The 21,627-nt window shown below is 48.2% G+C and overlaps 1 protein-coding gene across 2 annotated transcripts in view; it reads right to left on the bottom strand.

The window, feature by feature from the left end:
- The window catches only part of COL5A1 (collagen type V alpha 1 chain), a 152,153-nt gene that overhangs the window by 26,368 nt on the left and 104,158 nt on the right, over positions 1–21,627 (bottom strand). For both annotated transcript variants that reach the window (XM_040531072.1, XM_040531073.1), the window contains exons 26-38: positions 21,045–21,089; positions 18,892–18,945; positions 15,273–15,317; positions 14,076–14,129; positions 12,390–12,497; positions 11,881–11,934; positions 10,610–10,663; positions 6,780–6,824; positions 6,353–6,406; positions 5,435–5,479; positions 4,341–4,394; positions 3,688–3,741; positions 169–222 (exon numbers count right to left, since the gene is read on the bottom strand). In XM_040531072.1, coding sequence (XP_040387006.1) covers positions 169–222; positions 3,688–3,741; positions 4,341–4,394; positions 5,435–5,479; positions 6,353–6,406; positions 6,780–6,824; positions 10,610–10,663; positions 11,881–11,934; positions 12,390–12,497; positions 14,076–14,129; positions 15,273–15,317; positions 18,892–18,945; positions 21,045–21,089 — 720 coding nt within the window. The remainder of the gene's footprint in view (positions 1–168; positions 223–3,687; positions 3,742–4,340; positions 4,395–5,434; positions 5,480–6,352; positions 6,407–6,779; positions 6,825–10,609; positions 10,664–11,880; positions 11,935–12,389; positions 12,498–14,075; positions 14,130–15,272; positions 15,318–18,891; positions 18,946–21,044; positions 21,090–21,627) is intronic.

The following is a 21,627-nucleotide window of genomic DNA, read 5'->3' as shown; positions in this document are numbered from 1 at the left end:
TTTTACACCAGAGCAGCTCTGTTAAGTTCACAGGAGCCACCTCATCTCCAGCGAGCCTCACACACCTTGTCTAAGCACCATCCTGTTCTGTCCCACCCTAGGACGCATGCTGTACCCGGAAAGATGAGCCACAAGCGGCTGATGCAAGCACCAATATTTGTTCCTTACCTGAGGGCCTACAACACCAGGGGGGCCTGGAGGGCCGGTCTTGCCTTGGAAACCCTGTTAGAAAAAGGGAGAAGACAAAGAGATGACACTTCTGCCACGGAGCACTCCCATGAGGCTCACAGCCGGCTGCTGCCTGCTCCTCCCTGGCGGAGCTGCTGACCGTGAGTGAAGGGCACCCGAAGGCAGAGGAAAGGAGAAATCAAACAGAAAATGTAAAATATGTATCTGTACATTTATGGGGGCAAGAGAGTGGTAGAGAAAGAAACTATCGAAGCCTTTCGGCTCCAGTGGAGGGTTCTGGGTGCTGCCTCAGGGAAGGAGTGGGTGTTTTAGTGGATGGCCATCAGATCTTCAGCTCAGCTCTGCTGGTTTGGTGGAGCTACTGTGGTTTGGCTGAAGGACTGGCCATATAAAAAAATAATAATAAATTGCTACGCTCATAAAACCTACAGAGGAAATGGCTACTAAGGAGTCAGAACGTGCACCACTCTTAATGCTTAGCAATTCTTCATCACCATTTCCCTTCTCCTGCTCCCAGTTCCAGAGCAGTTCCCAGTTTGAGCTTCACTCCTCGGGAGCTCTGAGGCTGGGTGACTGCAGGCAGTGCCAGTCCCCAGCCCTGCAGAGTTTTATTTCCTTCCTCAACATCTGCTGAAAGAAATCACAGACGTGTTTCTCTCTGGATGGCCAAATGATGAGTAACGAAGTCTCCACGACAGCTACTTATAACGACATTTAAAGAGTGGCAATAATGAACTATCACCACTGCAATTGTTTAGTTCTCCTAAGCCACTCTTTAAAAAGCACATTAATTATCAGTCTTACTATAGCAGGCTGACAAGCTTGAGAAATGTCAGTTAGGGCATACAGGCTATTTTCTCATTGCCACAAAAGATGAGCAGATAAGTCCCAAGCCAACGGTTCCGTGTCATGCTAAGAAACTACTCAAAGCTACTCTAGCTGTCTGCAGATCACAGAAAATATCGTGTCATTGATGAGGAAATGGCAAGCCATCATTAGGAAAAGAATGTACAATTTAAGCTCTTATCTTAGAAAAATACTTCAAGTGGCTCCGTGCGGGACTTTTCTTTTTAATCTGAAGAAAGGAGTTTCCTTTTATCCTGTCTGAACCACGGGCACAGAGCTTTTATTTTTTGTTTCTCTTGTCTTTTTTAGATCCCATCTTAATAAATCTAATACGGCCAAATATTTTGGCTTCCTTCAGCATGACTGTTTGCTCCTAAATGAAGAGCAAAATCAAGGGAACTATTTGACAGACAGACTTGTTTCAGTGTTTTGGTGTTAGGTTTTCTAGCATGAAGGTACAGAGTGCACTAACAAGCTTACTGATGTGGAAAACATACTCAATTTGTTATTATGTTCACCTCCTCTCTTTTTGGCACTGTGCAAGGCAGGAGGACAAAACAGTGACTTCTGCTACCTGGGTCTCTGCACGTGTCTGCATGCATCCCAAGAGGATTCAGGGGAAAGCGATCTTTGCTTGTTCATGGGGAAGATTAACAGGTTTTAGAAAGGCAAGTTACTCCCAAAGGCAGCTATCAGGGAATGCTTTCAGACCCAAAATGATTGAAAGCCCATTCTCCACTCATATTCATGCAGACTTGAGAATCTGCCATTTTATTTCAGTCTCAGAAATTGATAACAGCAGATTCAAGTAAAATTTCTACTGCCTTTTCTGATTTCAGCATAGGTGTCCTGGATATTAGAGATAACTCAGTGAAGGAAGACTAAATGTCACAAGCAGACTCTGGCAGGTGAAAACTCTTCCCTCCATCTTTAAGTTAATCCTGACCTGAGGACTGTGCGCTCAGAATACCACAACCATCGCCATAAAGTCTGACAGAGCATAAATACCCTGTGTGGCACCGAGCAGTGTTTGCATTGCCTTGCTTAGCAAATGCCAGGCAAGTTAATTAAATTGTTGTGTGATAAGTTGAGGGGGGAAAAACGCACGATGTGCAAAGCCTTCTCAATGCTCATTTGCTAGGAAAGGCGGTGAAGAAAAACACAAGGCTGAGTGGAAGAAGTTGGGTTTCCTTCCCATAAAATAAACACAGAACAAGGAGTCTATTTGCTAACATGCAGCATGCAGTGCTGGGGAGAGAGACATACCAACAGCAAATGAACTGGATTGTAAACAGCCGAGGAAAAAGAATCAACATCCCCAGAAACGCCAAACAGAGAGGTACTAATTACTGCATGCAGAAAAAATACACGGCAGAACAGTCATTTTTGCTTAGGGTATCCTTCAAGCAAAAAGGGGCAGAGAACAGACCACCAGAGACGCACGACAGCCATCATACCTTCCACATGCCTCATCATTCTCCTTTGGTGAGAAACACTGATTACATCTGTGCAACGAAACCTTTTAAAATTGACAAAGCAGTATGCGCACGACGCGGTAAGGTACCTGAACGGCCAGAAGCTGCTCCATGGGTTGCAGCAAGGGACATTTGCTGGGGGGGAGGCCTTAAGCAAAACTTGGCGAGACCCTTGTGAGTAGCTTTGGCTAAAAGGCAGCGCAGCAGAGATGCTCTGACTGATGTGCTAAGGCAGGGCTGAGAGGTGAGCGTGCTGCAGTAACTGGCGTGGACAGAAAAGCTAGAGCAAAACCATTGCACCACGGATCTTGGTCGGGAGTTGCCTTCCTCTTGAAACAAGCACTGCCAGAACGGGGCTGCAACTCTTTTCTGGTGTGCAACCGTTCTTGGTGCTGGCCACATGGTGCATCAAGAAGGAAAAAGTGTTTATTTCTCCCCATGGTAGGCTCCAGAGAAAGTAAAACTGCCCCTGACCTAAGGCAGCTGTATGCAGAGAGCTGAGCGCTGCCCAGCTGAGGAGCGAGCCTGTCTTGCACGAAAGATCTCTGTTATCACAGACCTAGAGTTGTGAGACCTAAAACCTGCACGTTTCCAAAGGGAGTGGGGAAGAAAGCACAGATTCACCCGCAGTGCTCCTACGAGTGGGGCAGAGGCACAGCCCTCCCTTCATCCTCCTTGGAGCACAAAGGGACCAGTGCTCTGGTGAGTCCTTGGGGTACAGTGCCTGCACAGAAATCACTCCCAGCTCCTTCTCCACTTCAGAAAGTAAGCACCACGCTGAGTCCTGGGGTGCTGACCCGGCCACCATCCTCCCACCTAGCCAGGAGCTGCCCCTGCAGCACACAGAAAGCCAGCTGCTCCGGCACTGCTCGCCGCCCTCGCTGCCTCTCTGCTCAAATCCGCTCTGTGCACGATGCACGTGCCCCCCACGATCTATTACGGGGCCAGAGAGAGGGCTTGGTGCACGGCCTTCACCCCAATCATCATTAGCCCGAGTCGTCCTGCTCAGAAGAGGGTTGCTTCCTGTAGACCACCCCACGCAGCTGGGGACACGCAGACCTCGGGGGGAAACAAACGGGCGGCCCCATCTCCCCAGCTGCACAGAGGGGTTTAGAGAAACCAACCAGCAAGACGAGGCTCAGGACTAATGATCTGCCCAGGATTTTTGGCTACTTACAGTTTCTCCTCTCTGTCCGGGGTGACCAGGCAATCCATCCTTCCCAGGAGGACCCTACGGCAGAAAATCAGGGTGAGAGGGACCATGACCAAGTGCAGTAGTAAAAATAAGGTAAAGGACTGTATCGAACCTGCTTGCATCCTTGCAATAATTCCTACCCATTTTACAGTGAAATGGGGGTGCTTAGAACCCTAAAAGATATATCCCTTTCCCACACATCCCCCAGAGATCTTACAGGTTTATATTACAGATCCAGACACTAAGCGAGCTGTCACCACAGGGAAAGAAATCACTCCAAAAACTTTTCTGCGGCTCCCCACCAGTGTACAATAATTGCAGAGACAGACGTGTTACTCTGTTGTGCTGTCATCCCAGTGTACAGAGGAAAAATAAAGAACAGAGTAACCATGAAAGATCCTAGTGATATTGAGTCATTAGGAAATGAACATTTATAATCAGCTGTAATTTACTTGCCTATTTAAAATCTTAAACCGCCGGGTTATTATCATGATGGCTCAGTAATGCCTTTTATTGGGCATGTCACCACTTGTCAGAGAAGCAGCTAAGACTGAGATGGCACAGGCAATTACAGCTGGCTGGAAAAAAAAATCTTTATGTACGTTTTTGTATGTTCTGGAAAGAGAGTTACTCACAGGGGGGCCTTTTGGTCCGGGAAATCCAGTTGGTCCTTGAGGCCCTGGTGGTCCCTGGACACAAAACAAGGCAGAGAACACATGGTTAAGGAGTGTATATGCTTTACTATGAAATACCAGCTCTGTGTGAACAGTAGATGATCACAAAGAAATGGAAAAAGGGCTCGTTCTGCCCCAAAGAAATGCTACTGAAGTGCAAGGCACAGCTGCATGGGGCCATCCCTCAAAAAAGAAAAAGCTTGGAGAAGTAAGAACCACAGGGCACGTGTAGCCGAGCATCCTGGCCAGCTGGGCAAAGTGCTGCAAACACAAAGAGGGTCGTCCACCTCTTAGTGCCCCCTTTCCCTCCCAAAGCTGTGAAAAATAGGTCTTCTCCCATCCCAGCTCAAGCGAGGGCTCCAGGAGCTACCAGCTCACGCAGGGATGAGAAGGAGTCCGGCTCTTCTGGGGCCGGTGCTGCAGGCACCCGCTGCCCTTCACCGTGCTGCAGTGTCATCAGCAAATGCCCCTTCGCCCAAAGCCATCGAAATGTGAAAAGCACAAGGCCAATTCCATGTTTCCCACCTGGGAAATTTTGTAGAGAATTTAGAGGCAAAAGAAAAATTTTTAAAAATTGCAGATATTGAGGTTACAGTCATGAAAGTCCCATCGCTTCACTGTTTTCCACCGAGCACGCTGTAGGCTGGGGAAAGCAGAAGAGGTCCTGGAGGATCCAACTCCTCCAGAAACCAGGCTCTGGCTGTCAGCACAGACAGTGTGGGGGGCTTTTCCCTTTTCCCACGGAGCAACGTTGGCACAGGACATCCAAAGGCCCACTTGAGCCTCACTTGTAGAGCTCAGAAGCGCCGTAAGGGCTGTGTGTGACTTGTGAGACCTCTCTCCACACCAATAATTTTCACCTGTTTTTTTTTTCTAAGCACTTTCTTAGGCCGTATCCTGGCTGCAGGGAGCTCCCCACCCCTTTCTGCTTCACGGGGCACTTGGTAGGGTGCTCGCTGCAGGAAAACCCCCGCGCTGTGAGCCCCCACCTCTTCTGCCGGGTTAAACCAGCAGAGGTTGCAGGTCCCTGCCCCAGCCCCACGGCGCTGCCTTACCCTTTCGCCAGGAGGACCAGGGGGGCCATCGCCACCAGAGTTGCCCTTTTAAGGATAAACAAAAAAACAAAACACCATTAAAAATACATGCATCACCACTTCAGCTGCTTCACACAAAGACTTCAAATGGCACCGACCCCAGGGTGAGAGCCCACCCCCCAACCCCTCTCTATCAATAATTCTCCATCAGGGACAGCATCCGGCTACAAACGAGCGGCTACTCATTCCCCCCACACTGCTTGATAAAAACACAGGGAAGATAACATCAGCGGGTTCGGGACATCTCCACCAGCTAACAGCCTCCCTCGGAGAGATAAATGCCACAGCAAAAGCGAGGTATTTATCAAAAATTCATGCCAATACAAAGCCGAGGCATTTATTTTTAACGCCGGCAGCGCGGCGGTGACAGCGCCTCATTACGGCAGCTTTGCTTCCATCACGCCCAGCAATTGATGGTCACTTCATTGATTTCTGCAGCAGGTGCTAGAGCTGAGAACACCTCCGGATTGGCTGGCAGAACAATGTCTATTGTGTTTGATGGCCAATTGTTGGCCGGCAGTTTGCATGCAAAGCAGCTCAGCATGGTGCAAGGTTGTGCAGGGCTCGGGGGAAGCGTCAGTGGAGCACAGGGTTGGGGTGGTCCCTGGTATGGGGTAACCCTGGGTGCAACGGGGCCTCAGGTCAGGCTTCGTACTGAAACAAAGCCATTGCATTTTTAGGACCTGTGCATAGACTTCTCAGCTGGGTTATGAGCTATTTGGCTGGGTAATGCAGATGAGGAGGGCTCAGCTTCCAAAATACAATGGAAAAAGGAGAGAAAGGAAATGGAGGGCAATGAAGCAGACAGTCTCTAATGCTGACGCTTTTTAGGACATAGTTCTCTTCCTAATTACCATCATAGGCTCTCCCAAACCTTACCTTTGGGCCAGGTTTCCCAGTGCTTCCCCTAGGGCCTCTTTCCCCACGTGGACCCTTGGAAAGACAGAAAAGATGACAGTTTAGTGCTTTGGGTAGCAAGAAGAACTGCACTGTGATCAGACAAAGAGCTCATGAGCACCTGAGCTGCACGAGGACAAAGAGCAGTCCCACCAGCAGCACCAGGATGCCAGGAACAGTGCAGACTGGACATCCCATTTTGTTATGGCTTCAAACCAGAACCACTGGTGAGCCCCAGCCCCAAACCAGTGCCCCCTCTGCTTGGCTTTAAGGCTGAAGGCCAGATATAGGGCCAGATCCTGCCCACGTAGGACATGAATCAGAGCACACTTCATCTGGTATTAACAAGCTTTCAAAATGCACAAGAAGGGTAAAAAAAAAAAAAAAAAAAAAAAAAGAGGATGATTACCGTTGGACCGCGCTGCCCCCTTGGACCTGGTTTGCCAGGTGTCCCCTGCAAGGAGAAGGAACGCAGGTGAGTCACGGGCCAGCAGCAGCCACAGCCTGAGCTCGCAGCAGGGGAATGCACAACGGAGACCTATCGCACACAGACTGCCCCCAAACCTCTTCAGTTCTCATTTGCAATTAAAAAGACAATAGCAGTTTTACTCGTACAGTTTTTATACTGTTTGGACACGTCTGAACAGTAACCCCACTGCTCAGATGGCATCTAACACCTGAGCGACAGTCTTCTAAAAGTACCCACAGTCCTTTAAACCCCACAAGGATACGCCCAACTCCTTGGACCATGCAGGCTCCTAATAAGCCAGCAAACACACCAGGGACAGCCAAAAGCTCTTCTGCTCTGCCACCCCAAAATTCATAACCCCTTTCCCTGCTGATCTTCGCCCTCCCCTTCTCCCAGCTCACGCAGAGCATGAGCTGATGCACACACACGCTGCAAGACCTGCGTTAAACATGTGCAGAATGACAGCAGCAGAGCAGGAACCCTAACCCGAGCAGTTATTTTACGCTACACAAGCCAATTAAGCTGCCCCACATATTTACAAATCTTCCTTCATCTTTGTGAACTTTGTGCTAAACAAGTAATTTAAGACATTGCTTTGCAGCAGCGACAAAACAGCAGGCTTATGAGCTCTGACAGATGCAGTCAGTTCCCTGTAATGGGCGACTGTGATTAATTCTGACAGAAGAAAGACAAAGACGGCTGGGTTCTAAATCTGGCATTATGCTAAGCTCCATTACCATACGCCTAAAAGAAAAGTAAAAGTCCAGACCTTGCTACCTGAGGACACTGTTTTGGCTAGTGTCATTATAAAAAAAAAAAAAAAAAAAAAAAAAAAGGCCAATAGGTTTGACTTTCTTCCTTTGGACCAGCAGCCTACTATTTTTTTTACCAATCACCTGTTAAAGGAAGGAAGAGAAGGATTTTCTATGTAAGGAACACAGACGCTTAAAATATCATTTGCCATTTTCTGCCCCAAATCCATCATCTAAAAATCTTGCCTTCTCGTATTTGGCACTCATTAACCAGGCAAAAATAAAACAAGAGCTGGAAAAGTTTTAAATCAACTTTCTTCCAGCTGCTAAAATTAGCCCTGCTGAATCTTCCTTGTTCTGCGGTTCCATTTAATAAACACTGCTGGCATACTTTTTAAATTAATTACAAAAAATCATTCTGAAGCACTCCATCTGGTTTTCCTTTCCCTACGTGAGGCTGAATTTGGATCAGGTGGTGCAGAGTGCAGCCTCCCTGCAGGTAGCCCCCCACACTCCCTTCCTTCTTCCTCAATTCTATTTTTAAGCAAAATTTTCCCCCTGCTTATTGCTATCATTAATCATGCATACAGCGCTGTGTACTGCTGCTAAGAATTTATATAGCACTGTAAATGCACACAGGCCTACATTTTTCAAACACAGATACCGAAAGGAAAGGCATCTAAATTCAGATTATTTTTTAGGCACCCAAATAAATGGCCTGGATTTTGGCTCCCCCCCTGCACCCTCCAGGCTCTGTCAGCCAGGGCGAGCAGGGAGATCTATTATCCCGTGCTAATGGCTGGGGATTATTAGCTCTAAAAATAAAGATCACTTACTCACATTTCCAAGTATTGATTTCATGATCAGGTTTGGAAAGCGCCCAAGCCAGCCCACCCAAACTCACCTCGGGCTGCTGGGTGAAGCTGGGCACCGTGATGGGGAGCCGCTTGCCAAAACTACCAGGATATTTTGCAGGGCACTCCTTTACGAAGACACCAAACACCCTTATCTTCCTATTTTTTAACTTTGCCAGCCCCTGCGTGCAGCCAAAAGCTGTGGTTTCAGCTTCGGGGAGCTTTAGCACTGCCAGCACCAAAACTCAGCTGCTGGTGCTGGCCCAGCTGCTGATGCTGCTCGTGCTGCCTTTTATTTCATCTTTTTAATTTTAGGGGGGGAATGACTATCCGTGTTGTTGAAATAATGAGGTGGAAAGCTTATTTCAATTCCTAGATGATGACAACTGTAGGAAAAACCTGTGATTCTTACTATTCTGGACACGTAAACAACCGTGTGGAGTATCATAATAGTAATACCTTGTAAAAAGAAAAGACAAACAGAAATGATTTTTGGTTGTTTCAGCTGCAAATTGGGTTACCCCGCAATGCACTGGAGAAGCAAATCTTACAAACTCTCTTTCTTGACTGCATGTGGACATGCTCATAAAGTAGCAAATTTACTGGTCTCGGGAGAAGCAGGGTGTAATTTATCAAGTCTAACTCAACGAGGCTTAAATTCAGTTGATGGTCTCCATTTGGTTCGTGCAGTGTGATCCTCGCTCAGTCTATTGTTCTCTATATAATCGCTTTCACTTATTTCAAATCAGATACTTGGGAGGGAAAAAAAGAAGGATACCGAAGCAGTCATTGAAAATCTGTATTTCTGCTCCTCTTATAAATTTTTCAAGCTGAGCTCCTTCTACTAAAAGGAGAGATTTGTCCATGAAAGTGTTTCTCTCTCCCACGCAGACAAACGCAGCAATAAAACAAGGGCGAGCTGCTGGACTAGGTGCAGAGTGGCGTAAATGGTCAAAGCGAACACTGGAGCGTATTAGAGTTCACCCAGCCTAATCCTTGATTATTTTTTCTCATTCTTACAGACAACCAACTCCCACTCTGCTCCTGAAGAAGCCTGCCATCCGAGCGGGCTGGCTCCCTGTCCCACCAAACGCAGCCAGATGAAGCAGGAGGGGTGCAGGTGCTCAGGGGGTGCACAGCAGTACATCTCCCCACCACTGCGGTGCCGATGCCCTGGTTTTTATCACCCAAAAATGCAACCCAAGGATTTTTTTTTTGCATATTGGATAAGGCGGGTGGTAATTATACGGCTACAGTAAATTTGAGGCTGCCGTGGCAGCTGCCTCCCTCCTCCTGCCTGGCCGGGAGTGGAGGGAGGGGTGTTGTAGTTCAGAACGAGATGAAAATTACTCAGTGGGAAAAAAAAATAAAAATGGAGGGATATAAACCAAATTTCAGTGGCACGATATTAATGCAGTGCAAAGTGATTTATATTTTCTGTGCTCCTATCAAACACGTCTGTTAGAAGTCATTTGTATTTAAATGAGAGTAAAAGGGAAACTAATTCCATTTACTCTCCTTACTCCCCCTATTTTTTGCCTGGGACCAGAGCTCATGAAAAAAATGACTGCATTTGTACTCTCCATCCCCTAACTCAACCTTGTCATCCACAAAATAAAATAATACAAAATAAAATAAAAGATCACTGGTGTATTTAGACAATTCCCTGCTACTCAAACACAAAGCCGAGCAGGGGGTGAGAGGTAGAGGAGAGTTCAGGGGATGGAGCCTCCACATTTTGAGGCTGTTTAGGAATTTAGAATAGTTCCACTTATTAAAAGGAGGAACTTGTTAAGTGTGTTTTCACCTATGCATTTTGAATCTCAAGTTAGGTTAAGATGGTTCCGGCTGCTTCTGAATAGATTGACCCATCTCTAACAATCACCATTAATTAAAAAGCTTTCATGCCCCGAGCAAAGTCTGGCAGCAAGGAAAGGATTCAGGTTCAGAGAAATCTCTTGAAATATCTTGAGGGAAAGCTTCCTGGTGAGTAATAGGCATGCACTGTGCTGTCACTTGTGCCCACCACGGGCATCAGAAGCATCCTGTCTGGGGACCGGGAGGTGACAGCTGCCAGAGAGGGATTTCACCACCATCAGTCCTGCCCAAGGGCTGCTCTCTGGAGGGAAAAATCAGCGAAGCGGCCAGCCAAAGCAGCTCTTACCCGTGTGCCCTTCTCGCCGTTGGCTCCTGGGAATCCTGGGAAGCCGATCGAGCCCTTTTGGGGGAGAAAAAAGAGAGGGATGGTTCAGGACACTGGACGGGGTGGCTCTGTCCGGCTGTGCCAGGCGCCCGCTGGCCTGAAATAACCCCGGCCAAACTCGCTGATGTCTGCAGCTCCTGGTGCTTTTTTTTTTTTTAAAAAACCTTCCTCTAACAAAAACAAAATCGAAGACAGACCCGAAATGACCTCAGAAGCCAAATTTTCTCCAAAAATAACAAACCAAAATAAAAAGATCCATGCCTCATTAGAAGTCGCTCCGAAGGCCCAAGCCCACGCTCGCACCAGGTGCCTGGGGAACAGCAGGCTTTTGTGTTTAGCTCCTAAGTCACTATGTTGCACAAGAAAATTTAACTCCTGGCTTGTTCCTTTCTGATGTAATTGCCTGGAGAATAGCTGCTGCTGCTTTTAAAATATGAATTAGCTGAAGAAATTCAAAAAAAAAAAAATTACCCCAGAAAAAAAAAAGGCGAATTAAAAAATAAAACATCAACACCACAACCAGAAAACAATCTCTTGCACTTAATTATGTCTCCAGTGTTAAACAAGCCTGCTTTTTTTTTTAAGCAATGAACATGAATAATAAAATATAATTATAAAAAGAAAAAAAAGTTAACAAAAACATAAGTTCCCAAAGCCTCCAGGGCGTGTAAAAGCTGGGCTTTAGCTTCAGTCTATGGAGAAGAATTTGCAGTTTTAATTTAAAAAGGACATTTGAAAATGGCCCAAATGAAGGTGGGCGTGTAGGTAGGATATAAAGGATGTTTGCAAATCTGCAAATAGTTTTATTTTAATTTCAGGGAGATCCTGATTCATTAGTTATTCTTCCTCATTAATTAAAGTAGCTCAGAGCTTTGAAGATACAAGGCCCAATACCGGGAGAAGCACCTTTATGCCTATTGCTAGCACAAAAGCTCCCACAGAGCCCATAATCTGCTGCTCCAGCAGTCCTGCATGCCCTGGCGGGGGCTGCTGTGCACACTTTGCAGCCCCTGTCCCTGTGCATCTCCTCCCATCACGCTGCAGGAGATGGAAGCAATGCAGAACACAGCCCATTCCCAACCAGCTGAGGGCTGGGAGTTATTTTTACCCATAAATTCATCCTGCTTCAGGCTGCCACGTGCCCCGGCCCCCAGCCTGCTGGGGGTCACCGTTGCCCCCCATCCCCGTGAGCAGGGCTCAGCTGGGCAGCACCGCAGCACCCCCCCAGTTACCTTTGGGCCCTGCCTGCCCGGGTAGCCGGGCAGTCCTGGCACGCCGAGTTTTCCCTGAAACACAAAAAGAAAGCGGGTCAGTGGGGGCAAGGGAGGCCTTGAGAGCAGCCACAGGTTTGCGCCAGCAAAAAGGGGAGAAGTTAAGCATGTAGAAGTCAAGAGCCAAGCTTACATAGGTGGTTTCCCTCCCCGGTCTTTTTTTTTTTTTTTTCTTTTTTTACCAAGACTTTGCACCCAAGCAGATAACCCCAAAGAGACCAACACCTCGATGCACCCAAGTCACATCACTGCAGTAACTCCATCTCCCCTGGGTCCTATCTGGTACTCACGTTGAATTGCGCTTGCCAGCCTTTACACAAAGCTGCTGCACCTCCTCTTCATCCCTCTGCCCCAAAGCCACCCCTTGTGTCCCACGCTGGGCACTGCTCTGGCCAGGCACCACAAAAAAGCCCCAAAGCAGTGTGTTTAGCTGTAAAACCCACCTGGGCATCTCCATCCCACAGACTCACCTTCTCTCCAGCAGGACCAAGAGGACCGGGATCTCCATTGGGGCCAGAGCGACCTTTGGGGCCTTCGGGACCATCCTCACCCCGTGGGCCAGGAGGCCCAATCTCCCCCTGTAAACCACAAGACGGGCACTGACACAGCAATACACACCATCAGATACTCTCTGGAGCTGCTGAGACAACTCCTGGAGAAAGTGGCTCAGCCAAAACCGTCCTTGAGTAAATTGTGGAGTGTTATCAGAGCACCAAGCTCCTGCTCACGCAGCCCGGCTATTATTTCCGACTACAGCCATCTTTTCCCGTGGCCCAATTATCCCATCTACATGAAGCACATCTCCACCGAAACAGCCTTCATTAGCTCTGATTGCAACGCACCCTTCCCGGCTCCCAAATCGCAGTTTGATGTGCAAGCAGGCCCCGGGAAGTGTTTAATTGAGGGCTGAGCTGGGCAACTGGAGAATAGAGATCGGGCTGGAGCTTTTGTGCTGAAAATCATCAGGAAATCTGAGCACGGGCAGATGGAGCCATTAACATGAATTGTTATGGCACTACGGGCTGCAGCACACACAACAGCTGTCATTTTGTCACGGGGCAGCAGGAGATGTCTCCTTGCTGTGAATACGGGCTGCGGCCTTCTCACTCACCGGGTGAGCCACAGATCTTTCTGTGAGGCTTTTGGATGCCGTTGTCCTTTCATAGCTCGCTGTAGATCACACAGATAATCATAAAACAGAGAGTTTGATGGTGGGAGCTGGAGCTGTGGGCACCAGGCGAGGACAGCAGTCGCCTCCCCAGCAGGCCACCCTCAGGCCTGCTGAAGCCCTTGGAAGCACCAGCTCCGAGGTGACACGCGGAGTGTGAACCAGGAACCCCACCAATTACACGTTGAAATGCCAGGATTTAAACGGAGGATTTGATTTATACTTTTACAAGCCTTCACGCGAGGCATTCATTTTTCCTTTAAGCATGGGGAGAAATGAGCGCAGAGCTCTCCTGCGGCTGGGGGACACACCAAGCCCTGGGCAATGCAACCACTTGAAGAGACAGGCCAAGGGCAGTCCCTTGTCCCCAATAGCTGGATGCTAAGGACGGACAGACACACTGCAAAGCCCTGTGCTACAGCTGCTGCTCGCATCCAAGCGTGATTTAGGGTTTCTGGCGGTGTGTGTGTGCTCCAGTGCTTTTAAAAGCTTTGAAGCCAGGCAATGTGCCCTGCTGCTACAGATAAGAGTCTGATGTAAACCTGCACCCCTGGCAGCTTGCACCGCACTGCTCTGGGTTCTATTAAAGCATGTTCCCAGTAACTTTACAATCCATGCTGATGGCATGGAGACACATCAGGCGCAGCAAATAAAGACGCCTACCAGACCCTAGATGCAGTATTATAGGAGAAAAGAGATAATGGAAATAAATATGACACAGCTAGATTGTGCAGGATTCTTAGCTGTCAAAGCAGCAAGACAGAGCCCTCTTTTACTACTCAGTTTTATTTTACCTTCAAGATGGGACTAGAAAATTTAGGAATTTATAACCCCTGTGCTTGATGTGAACATGAAATTCCTGCATTCCTGCCTCGAGATCGGATATGCCAAAAGGACCCTGACCAGAGCCTGCCCTGCTGCTCCCCTAGAGCCATGTCTGCAGGGCTGGAAGGAGCACTACGAGACCTCATCAGTCACAAGCTCTTACCCGGTCTCCCTTGATGCCCATGTCACCTTTAAAGCCGGGGAAGCCATCTTCACCCTAAATAACAGAGAGGGGAAAAAACAAAGTGTACAGATGAAAGAAAAAAAAAAAAAGAAAGAAAGAAAGAAAGGGAAAAAAAGGCTTCTCTAGTCTCACTGTGTGGCCCCTGCACAAGGAGAACAACGTCAGGTCCCTGCACTGCCCGTCACATCGGCTTCTGTAAGCCCTGGGTGCATGCAAGCAGGCACAAGGACACACACCTGGAAGCCCAAGCAGGCTGCAGCTGTCGAGGTCCCAGAGGGATCCCAAGCAAGTATTCCTTCACATCCCGCACTGGCTGACAGTCAGGATATCACAAATCTGGCTCGATATGAGTAACAACACCATGCCAGTACTGGGAACCAATTATTTCTGAAGTACAACTGGCTTTATTTTCATAGAGGATGTTTTACACCATGCTTCAAGGGAACCTCTAGGACAGTGGCAATATTTCTTTCATCCAGAAGGTTTAATTGCAGAGCTCAAATCAATAATGTATTTCATCCTACAGCAAATCTCTCATAGGCAATGAGGACACCATTCCCAGAAAGACCTTTCAAGTCTGTAAGGTCTCTGCCAGGACTCCCTAGCTCAAATGCCTAGGAATTTGCTGAATTTTGCTGATTTTTTTGCTGAATTTTTTGGAGCAGGAACAAAGGAATACAGAGCTGTTTAGGGCTGGAACCAGGTAAGATTTTTCTCCATTTCTTTTGAGAGTACCCAATTGCATCTTTGACATACACACAGACAGACTGTGTCCTCGTTTTTACTGACTTGGGTCTCGCGAGCTGGTCTAATGACCGGGCTGGGTAGCACATCCCATGTGCTGTACTCCCTGGGTCCAGCAGTTCTCCAGCTGTCACATGCTACAAAAACTTCATCTCCATGGAATCGTGCCCAGAAAACTCAAGCCGCAAATTTTGTCAGGAGGAAATCACCCCAAAGCTGGACCCGAGCTATCTGTAACGGCTGGCTGCAGCAAACAGCCCCGGCCCCGAGCAGGTCCTGGGGGCTGCACTGCTCCCAAGTGCAAAGAAAACAAAATTCTTACAAAATCCCCCCATACAAGAGAATTTCACAGAAAACACATTGTGCAGGACGGGTCTGCAGAAACGCTTAGAGGCTATAGAAAATCAAACGAAACATAGGGTGTTAACTCACCTTTTCACCTTTGGTGCCCTTCAACCCACGAACACCATCTGCTCCCTTGGAGAAGACAAAACAAGATGTTACATGGTACGTGTAAGCTTAAGGCTGGAGAACCATTAATAATGGTGATTTTTGCTTCCAACATCGACAATGGCATCTTGCAAACTGTGACAGTCTGAAATGCACTGTTAATTGAACATCACCTGCCTAATTTCCAGCTGTGAGTGCTTGGAGACTCAAACCTCTCGGGCTCAGTGTGGCGGGTGGGATTGGTGGTCTCTGCCTCTTCCAAGCCTAACCCCTGGAACCATGTTCCCAGGGATAAAACTTGTGATGAAAAGCTTGTTTTCTACATATATTTTCCCCCCCCAAAAAACATTCCCTGAGTGCTGAGTACACTTGTGCATTCAGAGAAAGGCGGTGCAGGAGCTGGATAGGGACACCTGGGCCGTGAATTCAGTCTGAGCACACCAAGGAGATTTCCCTGTGGCTCTGCAGCACCCAGTCTATCACCCACAAAGGTTTAGCTTGGTTCTTTTTTTCACCATGGTTCTCACCTCTGTGCACGTACTGTTTTATTTTATTTTTAAAGCATCCTGCTGTCATATGAAACCCTGGCGCTCCCCAGATCAACGGCAAAGCCTGGATTTCATTTCTCCTGCCTGATGGGGTGCAGCCAGACCCTTTGCAGAACAAGTAAACACGTTTGAGGCTGCTCCTGAAGCACCCATTCAGCTTTTGCTTGCCCTGTAAGGCTTCTGCTTGCTCTGCAAGGGTAGCCCCAGCTGGATCCAGCCCCTCTCCCAGCTGCGAGAGTGCTGCAGAACAGCTCCTCGTGGTGGGATGGGGCTGCCAGGAGCCCGTCATGGCAAAAACCAGAACAGGGCTCTAGATACTGGAACCAGGGCAGGAAGCAACACTGAATGGTGATGCTACTGAGGATAAGGGAAAGAGGATGCAATTTTCCAGTAGATACTACAAGTCTCAGGATTTGAGAGACAGCCAAGTATTATCTAGCACTAAACTCCTCCCCAGATCTGTCTCATTGCCCTCTTTGTTATTATGCTACACTCGATGCGAAGGCCACCACAGCTCACAGAGAAGCGATGGGTGGGAAGAGGAAAAAGCAGTAAGGCTGAACCTGGTCTGGGATGCAGTGCATAAACAGAAAACTCACTTTTTTAAGCAGCACTGTGGTAACTAAGTGCATTAATGTAGGTCAGTCCCTGTTTCCTGAGCTACTGGTTCTCCAGTAGCTGAACAGAGGTGTGGGGGGAAGATGATGAATTTAGCACTTCTGATGGAGGGGAAGAAGGGGGCAGCAACACAGAAAACTGCCTAGGGAAGCTGGTGGAGATGAAGGTACCAAGCAGGAGCAGAGAGGGCTCCACCTCGGCTGGCATTCACCTCTGGGAGAGGGACGTGGAGCTCTGCAAGGGCTGGGAAAAGCTCATGGGATCTCCTGCCTGGGGCACGGCTGGCTCCCGAGCCACCGCAGCTTACAAAGGACATGCCCAAACAGGATTTTCACCCCCTGAGGAATTTCACCAGGTTATAAATCAGACACAGTGATGCCGAATAAAACCCCAAATAAAGAAAAACAAGAGTTTTGAAAAAGAAAAAGAAAAAGAAAAAGAAAAAGAAAAAGAAAAAGAAAAAGAAAAAGAAAAAGAAAAAGAAAAAGAAAAAGAAAAAGAAAAAGAAAAAGAAAAAGAAAAGATGACGACAAGCATGCCTGCAGCAAACTCCTGACTGAAAGGAGATTCAATGTCTCCTGGAGCCGTTTGCACAAACACGATTGCTGACCAGAAGCAGAGATGCTGCAGCACAGACGATGCCTGGCACAAAAGCCTTGCTTGGCACATCGTGTCCTCAGCCTGCAGCCAGCTCTGCATGCTCCCTGACCATCAGAGGGAAAAATCACCTTTCAGTGTGTTTTTTTGCTTAGAAAAATCATTTATACACTGAAAGGAGAAAAGAAGCAAAACAAAACTAATCTGACTGGTGCAGGCATTTGTGACATTGTGCAAACACGGTGCAGAAACCCTCCAGAGCTTCTCCAAGGCGAACAGTCCATGGAGGTGCTGAGTGTGGTCAGGATCTGCCCCCTGCTCTGCCACCAGCCCTAACCTCACCAACCTCCAGGCTCCTCATCTATCCTGCCTCTTGGGATAAAATGCCACCCTAAGGTATCCACGCCAGCTGAGCAGTGCAACTCCTGAAATAAAAAAGCCGAAGATTTTTCTCTTAAAGGAATATTTTGCGCAGGGCATTTTAACTTTTTTTTTCTCCCTTAGGCATGTCAAGAAAAAGTATAATTAAAAGTACATCAAAATTTGTGCAGTAGAACAGGGTTCTGGTGAGGCGAGATCTAAAAATTATTTATAGCTGCAAACCCAAGGAGACGCATTTTTCTCAGAACTGGAGATTCATTCATTTAATAGGATGCTGCTTGTAGGAAGCAAAACCTCTTCTGTATGCACTATGGATTTGGTGCATGACATACTTTCTGTAGATCACTGTAATGTGGAACAGTTCCACTTTAGCGGTAAACACAACAGCAACCATTCCCTAATGGACCACTATGTCTCAATCTGCAACCTTGCAAGAACCGAGATGAAAGCTTGCTTTGGTTAAATACATTCAGCTTAAATTTTGAAGGCAGAACGGCAAATGGGTTTCTGCTCTTGAAAAAATATACAAGGGGCTTTAAGAGGGTTTAAATTCACCTATCGTCACCAATCCAGCACAGATCCCTGTGGATTCATTGGACCTTTGGGAAGCAAGATGCAACTGCACCTGAACTAATACATCTTGACGGGGCATAATAGCCAGAGCTGAATTGGGAAAAACACCCAGCACCTTCTTACCGGTGTGCAAGTGCTGCAGGCAGCAAGGAGCAGGGAAGAACTGGAATTCAATCTACTGAAAGAGCACATTACTGAGACGTACAAGCGCCGTCTGACAAGGTTTTGGATCAGGAGCATGAAAAGCTTGCTTTATTTTAGTAATAGGCTATTTTGTTTTATTAACAAGCCTTGTTAAAGTCTTCACATTCTGGCTGAGATTTACTTTGGCTGTAAACTGGAAACGACTGGAATGGGGCTGAGCCATGCTCACAAAGAATTAAAAGAGAAATCCCTCCAAAGCACTGAAGGATGCTAGAAGGTGTTATTGGAGAGCAGGGCACCTGTAATCCTCGTGGCCTGCAGGAAGACACAAGACTGAGGCTGAATCGAGCAGCAAACACGGTGTCACCAAGGTGGCCCTAAGCACCTGTGCCCACCAGCAGTGCTTCCTTTGCAGGTCAAAGCTTCTGGACCTGCCAGAAGGATTTGTTTCCTCCACAGTGGGCTGGAAGCTCTGCAGGTTTCCCTGTGGCGCTGCTACAGGGCAGGTAATGTGTTACCCATGGGAGTTCCAGGTCATGCCCCAAAAGCATGCTCTCCTACTGCCCCTCACCGTCCGTATGGCCACAGCACCAAAGCACGCAGAGGACCCTTCCGCAGGGTGCTTCATGTGACTGAGAGGACCTTGTCCAACTCCAGCATGAGGTAGAGATTTCTTAAGCTTCTTCTTAAGAACTTTTAAGCAAGCAACAGGGCGGACACTGTTTTGGCATCCTCCTTACCTTGACTCCGCGTGGTCCTGGATAACCAACGGGGCCCTGAGGACCTGGTGGACCCTGGGGTGAAAAAAACGCAAAGAAAAACACATCAAGTCCATGCAAAGGTGCAGCAGTAAGGAGAACGTGTGGAAAACAAATATCCCAGCCATCTGGCTACTTCAGACTGGGCGGAAATGGCAGTGGCCATCTGAAAACAGCTCAAAATAGCACGGAGTGCTACAGCAACATCACTTGGAGCAGGTGCACTCAGCTCAGCCAACAGCAAAGGTCCATACAAAAGGAAAGGATGAAGGAAAGAGACAGCAACAACTCGGTACAAAGGGACTTGTACATAAGATCAATGACTTGTGTTTCGGATTGAAAAAGAGAACAAGTCCTAGAGAGGAAGGACGTGCTCTACTGCTGCCTCCCCACTCCCAAACCATCCTGGTTTCGCAGTAACACTCCAGCCCTGTTCGGACACGACACGGCTCAGGGCGATGATCACAGGATCAGAGGAGTTACTGCTCGAGGCACATGCCTCGGGTGCTGTCCTTTAGCCTTGGCGACATGGCAGGGAGGTGCTCATGGAGTTCCTTTCCGGCACCAAAAGCTGCCAGCCACCAATGACACCACGAGCTGTGCCGGATGCAGCACCCACCAGGAGCCCTGCAGGTGCTCCGTCACCACCCCGCTGCCACGCCATCCCGCCTGCTGATAAATCCCGCTCTTTATCAAGCCCAGTTGGCTCTTATTCTCCTTAGTCAGCCAGCTAAACAACTACCCTTCCACTTCCTCCAGCCTGAGACAGGCACTTTTTCCAGCCTGACGGCCCAGCGGAGCCCAGGCCCCGCACAAACATCAAGCCCTGCCCCAAGATCACGGCTGCTGGAGAAATAACTCAAGCAACAAGCTGTGCGCCGGCCCTGCACCTCCACCTGCTGACTCCCTGACATTTGCTAAATGTCCCCCACCACAACCACTGCCTGGCTTCTCATATTCTGTAGCTGCGAGGGTTTTGACTTCTCGGCCGTAAGGGATGCCAGCAGGACAAGGGGCGCAGCCAGGGCTGCGGCCGCTGCTCTGCACAGGGCTGGGGGACTTTGAGGCAGCCGGGCTGTGCTCCGGTAAAACACTTTTGACAAATGCAATGTTTTTCAACCGAATGGGACGCAGAGGGAACGCAGTAGGTAAATCTCCCAGACAGACAGACACCCGTATAATTCAAGGGCTCTAGCCCGCGGCAATGTTCTCAAATATATTGTTAGAGAGCGACTTCAACCAAGGGGAGGGGAAGAAAATGGAAGGCCAGGAATACAAAAAGAGTTATTTTCTGCATTCCCCTGTGCCACAAATGGTATTTATTTATGTCTGCTTAGGCTTCCCTGCGCAGTTTCAGCTTTCACATCAGCCGGGCACTGCTTGCCAGGAAGGAGGGCAGAAGGGACAGTGTTGTGCTGGATTTCAGGGGCAACAACTGTGCATCACCGGAAAAATCACAACTGCCCCCTCTCCTTTCCTGCCACCAAAGCACCGGGGAGAAAATGCTGCGACAAAACCACTACAAACACCTTAATGGAGATCCGAGGGCTGAATAAGCCGCGAATCTTACAACACCCCCTGGCCCGGGGGCATTTTTGGGGTTGTCACAGATGCTGAAAGAATGCTTCGCCATTTCTGCACCTCCCTTTCCCTGACCTCACGGAGAAAGCTGAGTAAAAAACAGCACAACGGAGAGACCCAAGCAGACGAGCTGGGCTCAGCTTCTGGAGTTGTTTCAGTGGGGTTTGCTTCTCGCCAATCCATGCCCTGGCACATCCCGGCAGAGCCGACCCCGTACAGCACACAGACCCATCCCCAGCTCCCACCCCGCTCCTGCCCGGCCTTGGCAGCGTTGCTGTGTCGGCCAAGAATGTGAAACCGCTCAACGCAGCTCTGCTAGCACAAGTTCTAGTGCTGGCAAACATTTTCTTGACAACAGCTTGTTTTATTTTGGGAAGAACTGTGACCCGTAACAGCGAAATCTCGCCCTCCTACAAGCAGCAGCTCCAGCAGCTAGCTGGCTGCAGTGCTTTCGTGCTGCCCTGGCAATGAATCTTCACTTTTAAGGCTAATGTTAAATTCTTATTTTGTATTTTGCGACACTTAACAGTAATGAGGAGCTTGTTGACACCTACCTGACTCCCCTTCTCTCCAGGAGGACCTTCCTTGCCAGGATGACCCTATTAATACAAGAGACAAACAGAAGAGAAAAATGGGTTTAGTGCATGCCGAACGCTTCGGAAGCCAACAAGCCTGCTCAGGCAGCTATGATTTATTTGCAAGAAAACAGTTGCTCTCCAGGAAGCTCTTACTGATACAAAAAGCCCTCTGAAGCCAGCAAGCATTTCCCAAAAGAAAGAGGACTGCATTTGGTCCGTGTTATTGTTCTTGGATATTTAAACCTTCTTACCCTTTACCACCTTTCGGCAGAGAAGCACAAACCATTCTGCAATATTTTTCTCATATTAGAACATCTCAGGGCGTTCAGCAGCAAGCAGCATATACATTTTGCAGATGGAAAAAAAGATAAAATTATCTCTGTATTTAACAAACTTGTGAAGGTCACGATGCCCAGACTGGTCAGAGCCTCTCATTAATTTCCTAATTCCTGGAGTCAGTTACAAGATCTCATGACAAAGCCCCAGCTAACCTGCGTCCCTGTCAGATGCTGGCCAGCATTCCCCTTGGGATTTGATGCTGAATAACCCAACAGCCAAG

The sequence above is a fragment of the Cygnus olor genome, chromosome 19 (assembly GCF_009769625.2).
Source record: "Cygnus olor isolate bCygOlo1 chromosome 19, bCygOlo1.pri.v2, whole genome shotgun sequence".
In the NCBI taxonomy this organism is placed as follows: Eukaryota; Metazoa; Chordata; class Aves; order Anseriformes; family Anatidae; genus Cygnus; species Cygnus olor.
Note: the sequence above shows the minus strand (reverse complement) of the source record. Positions and strands in the feature narration are given on the sequence as shown.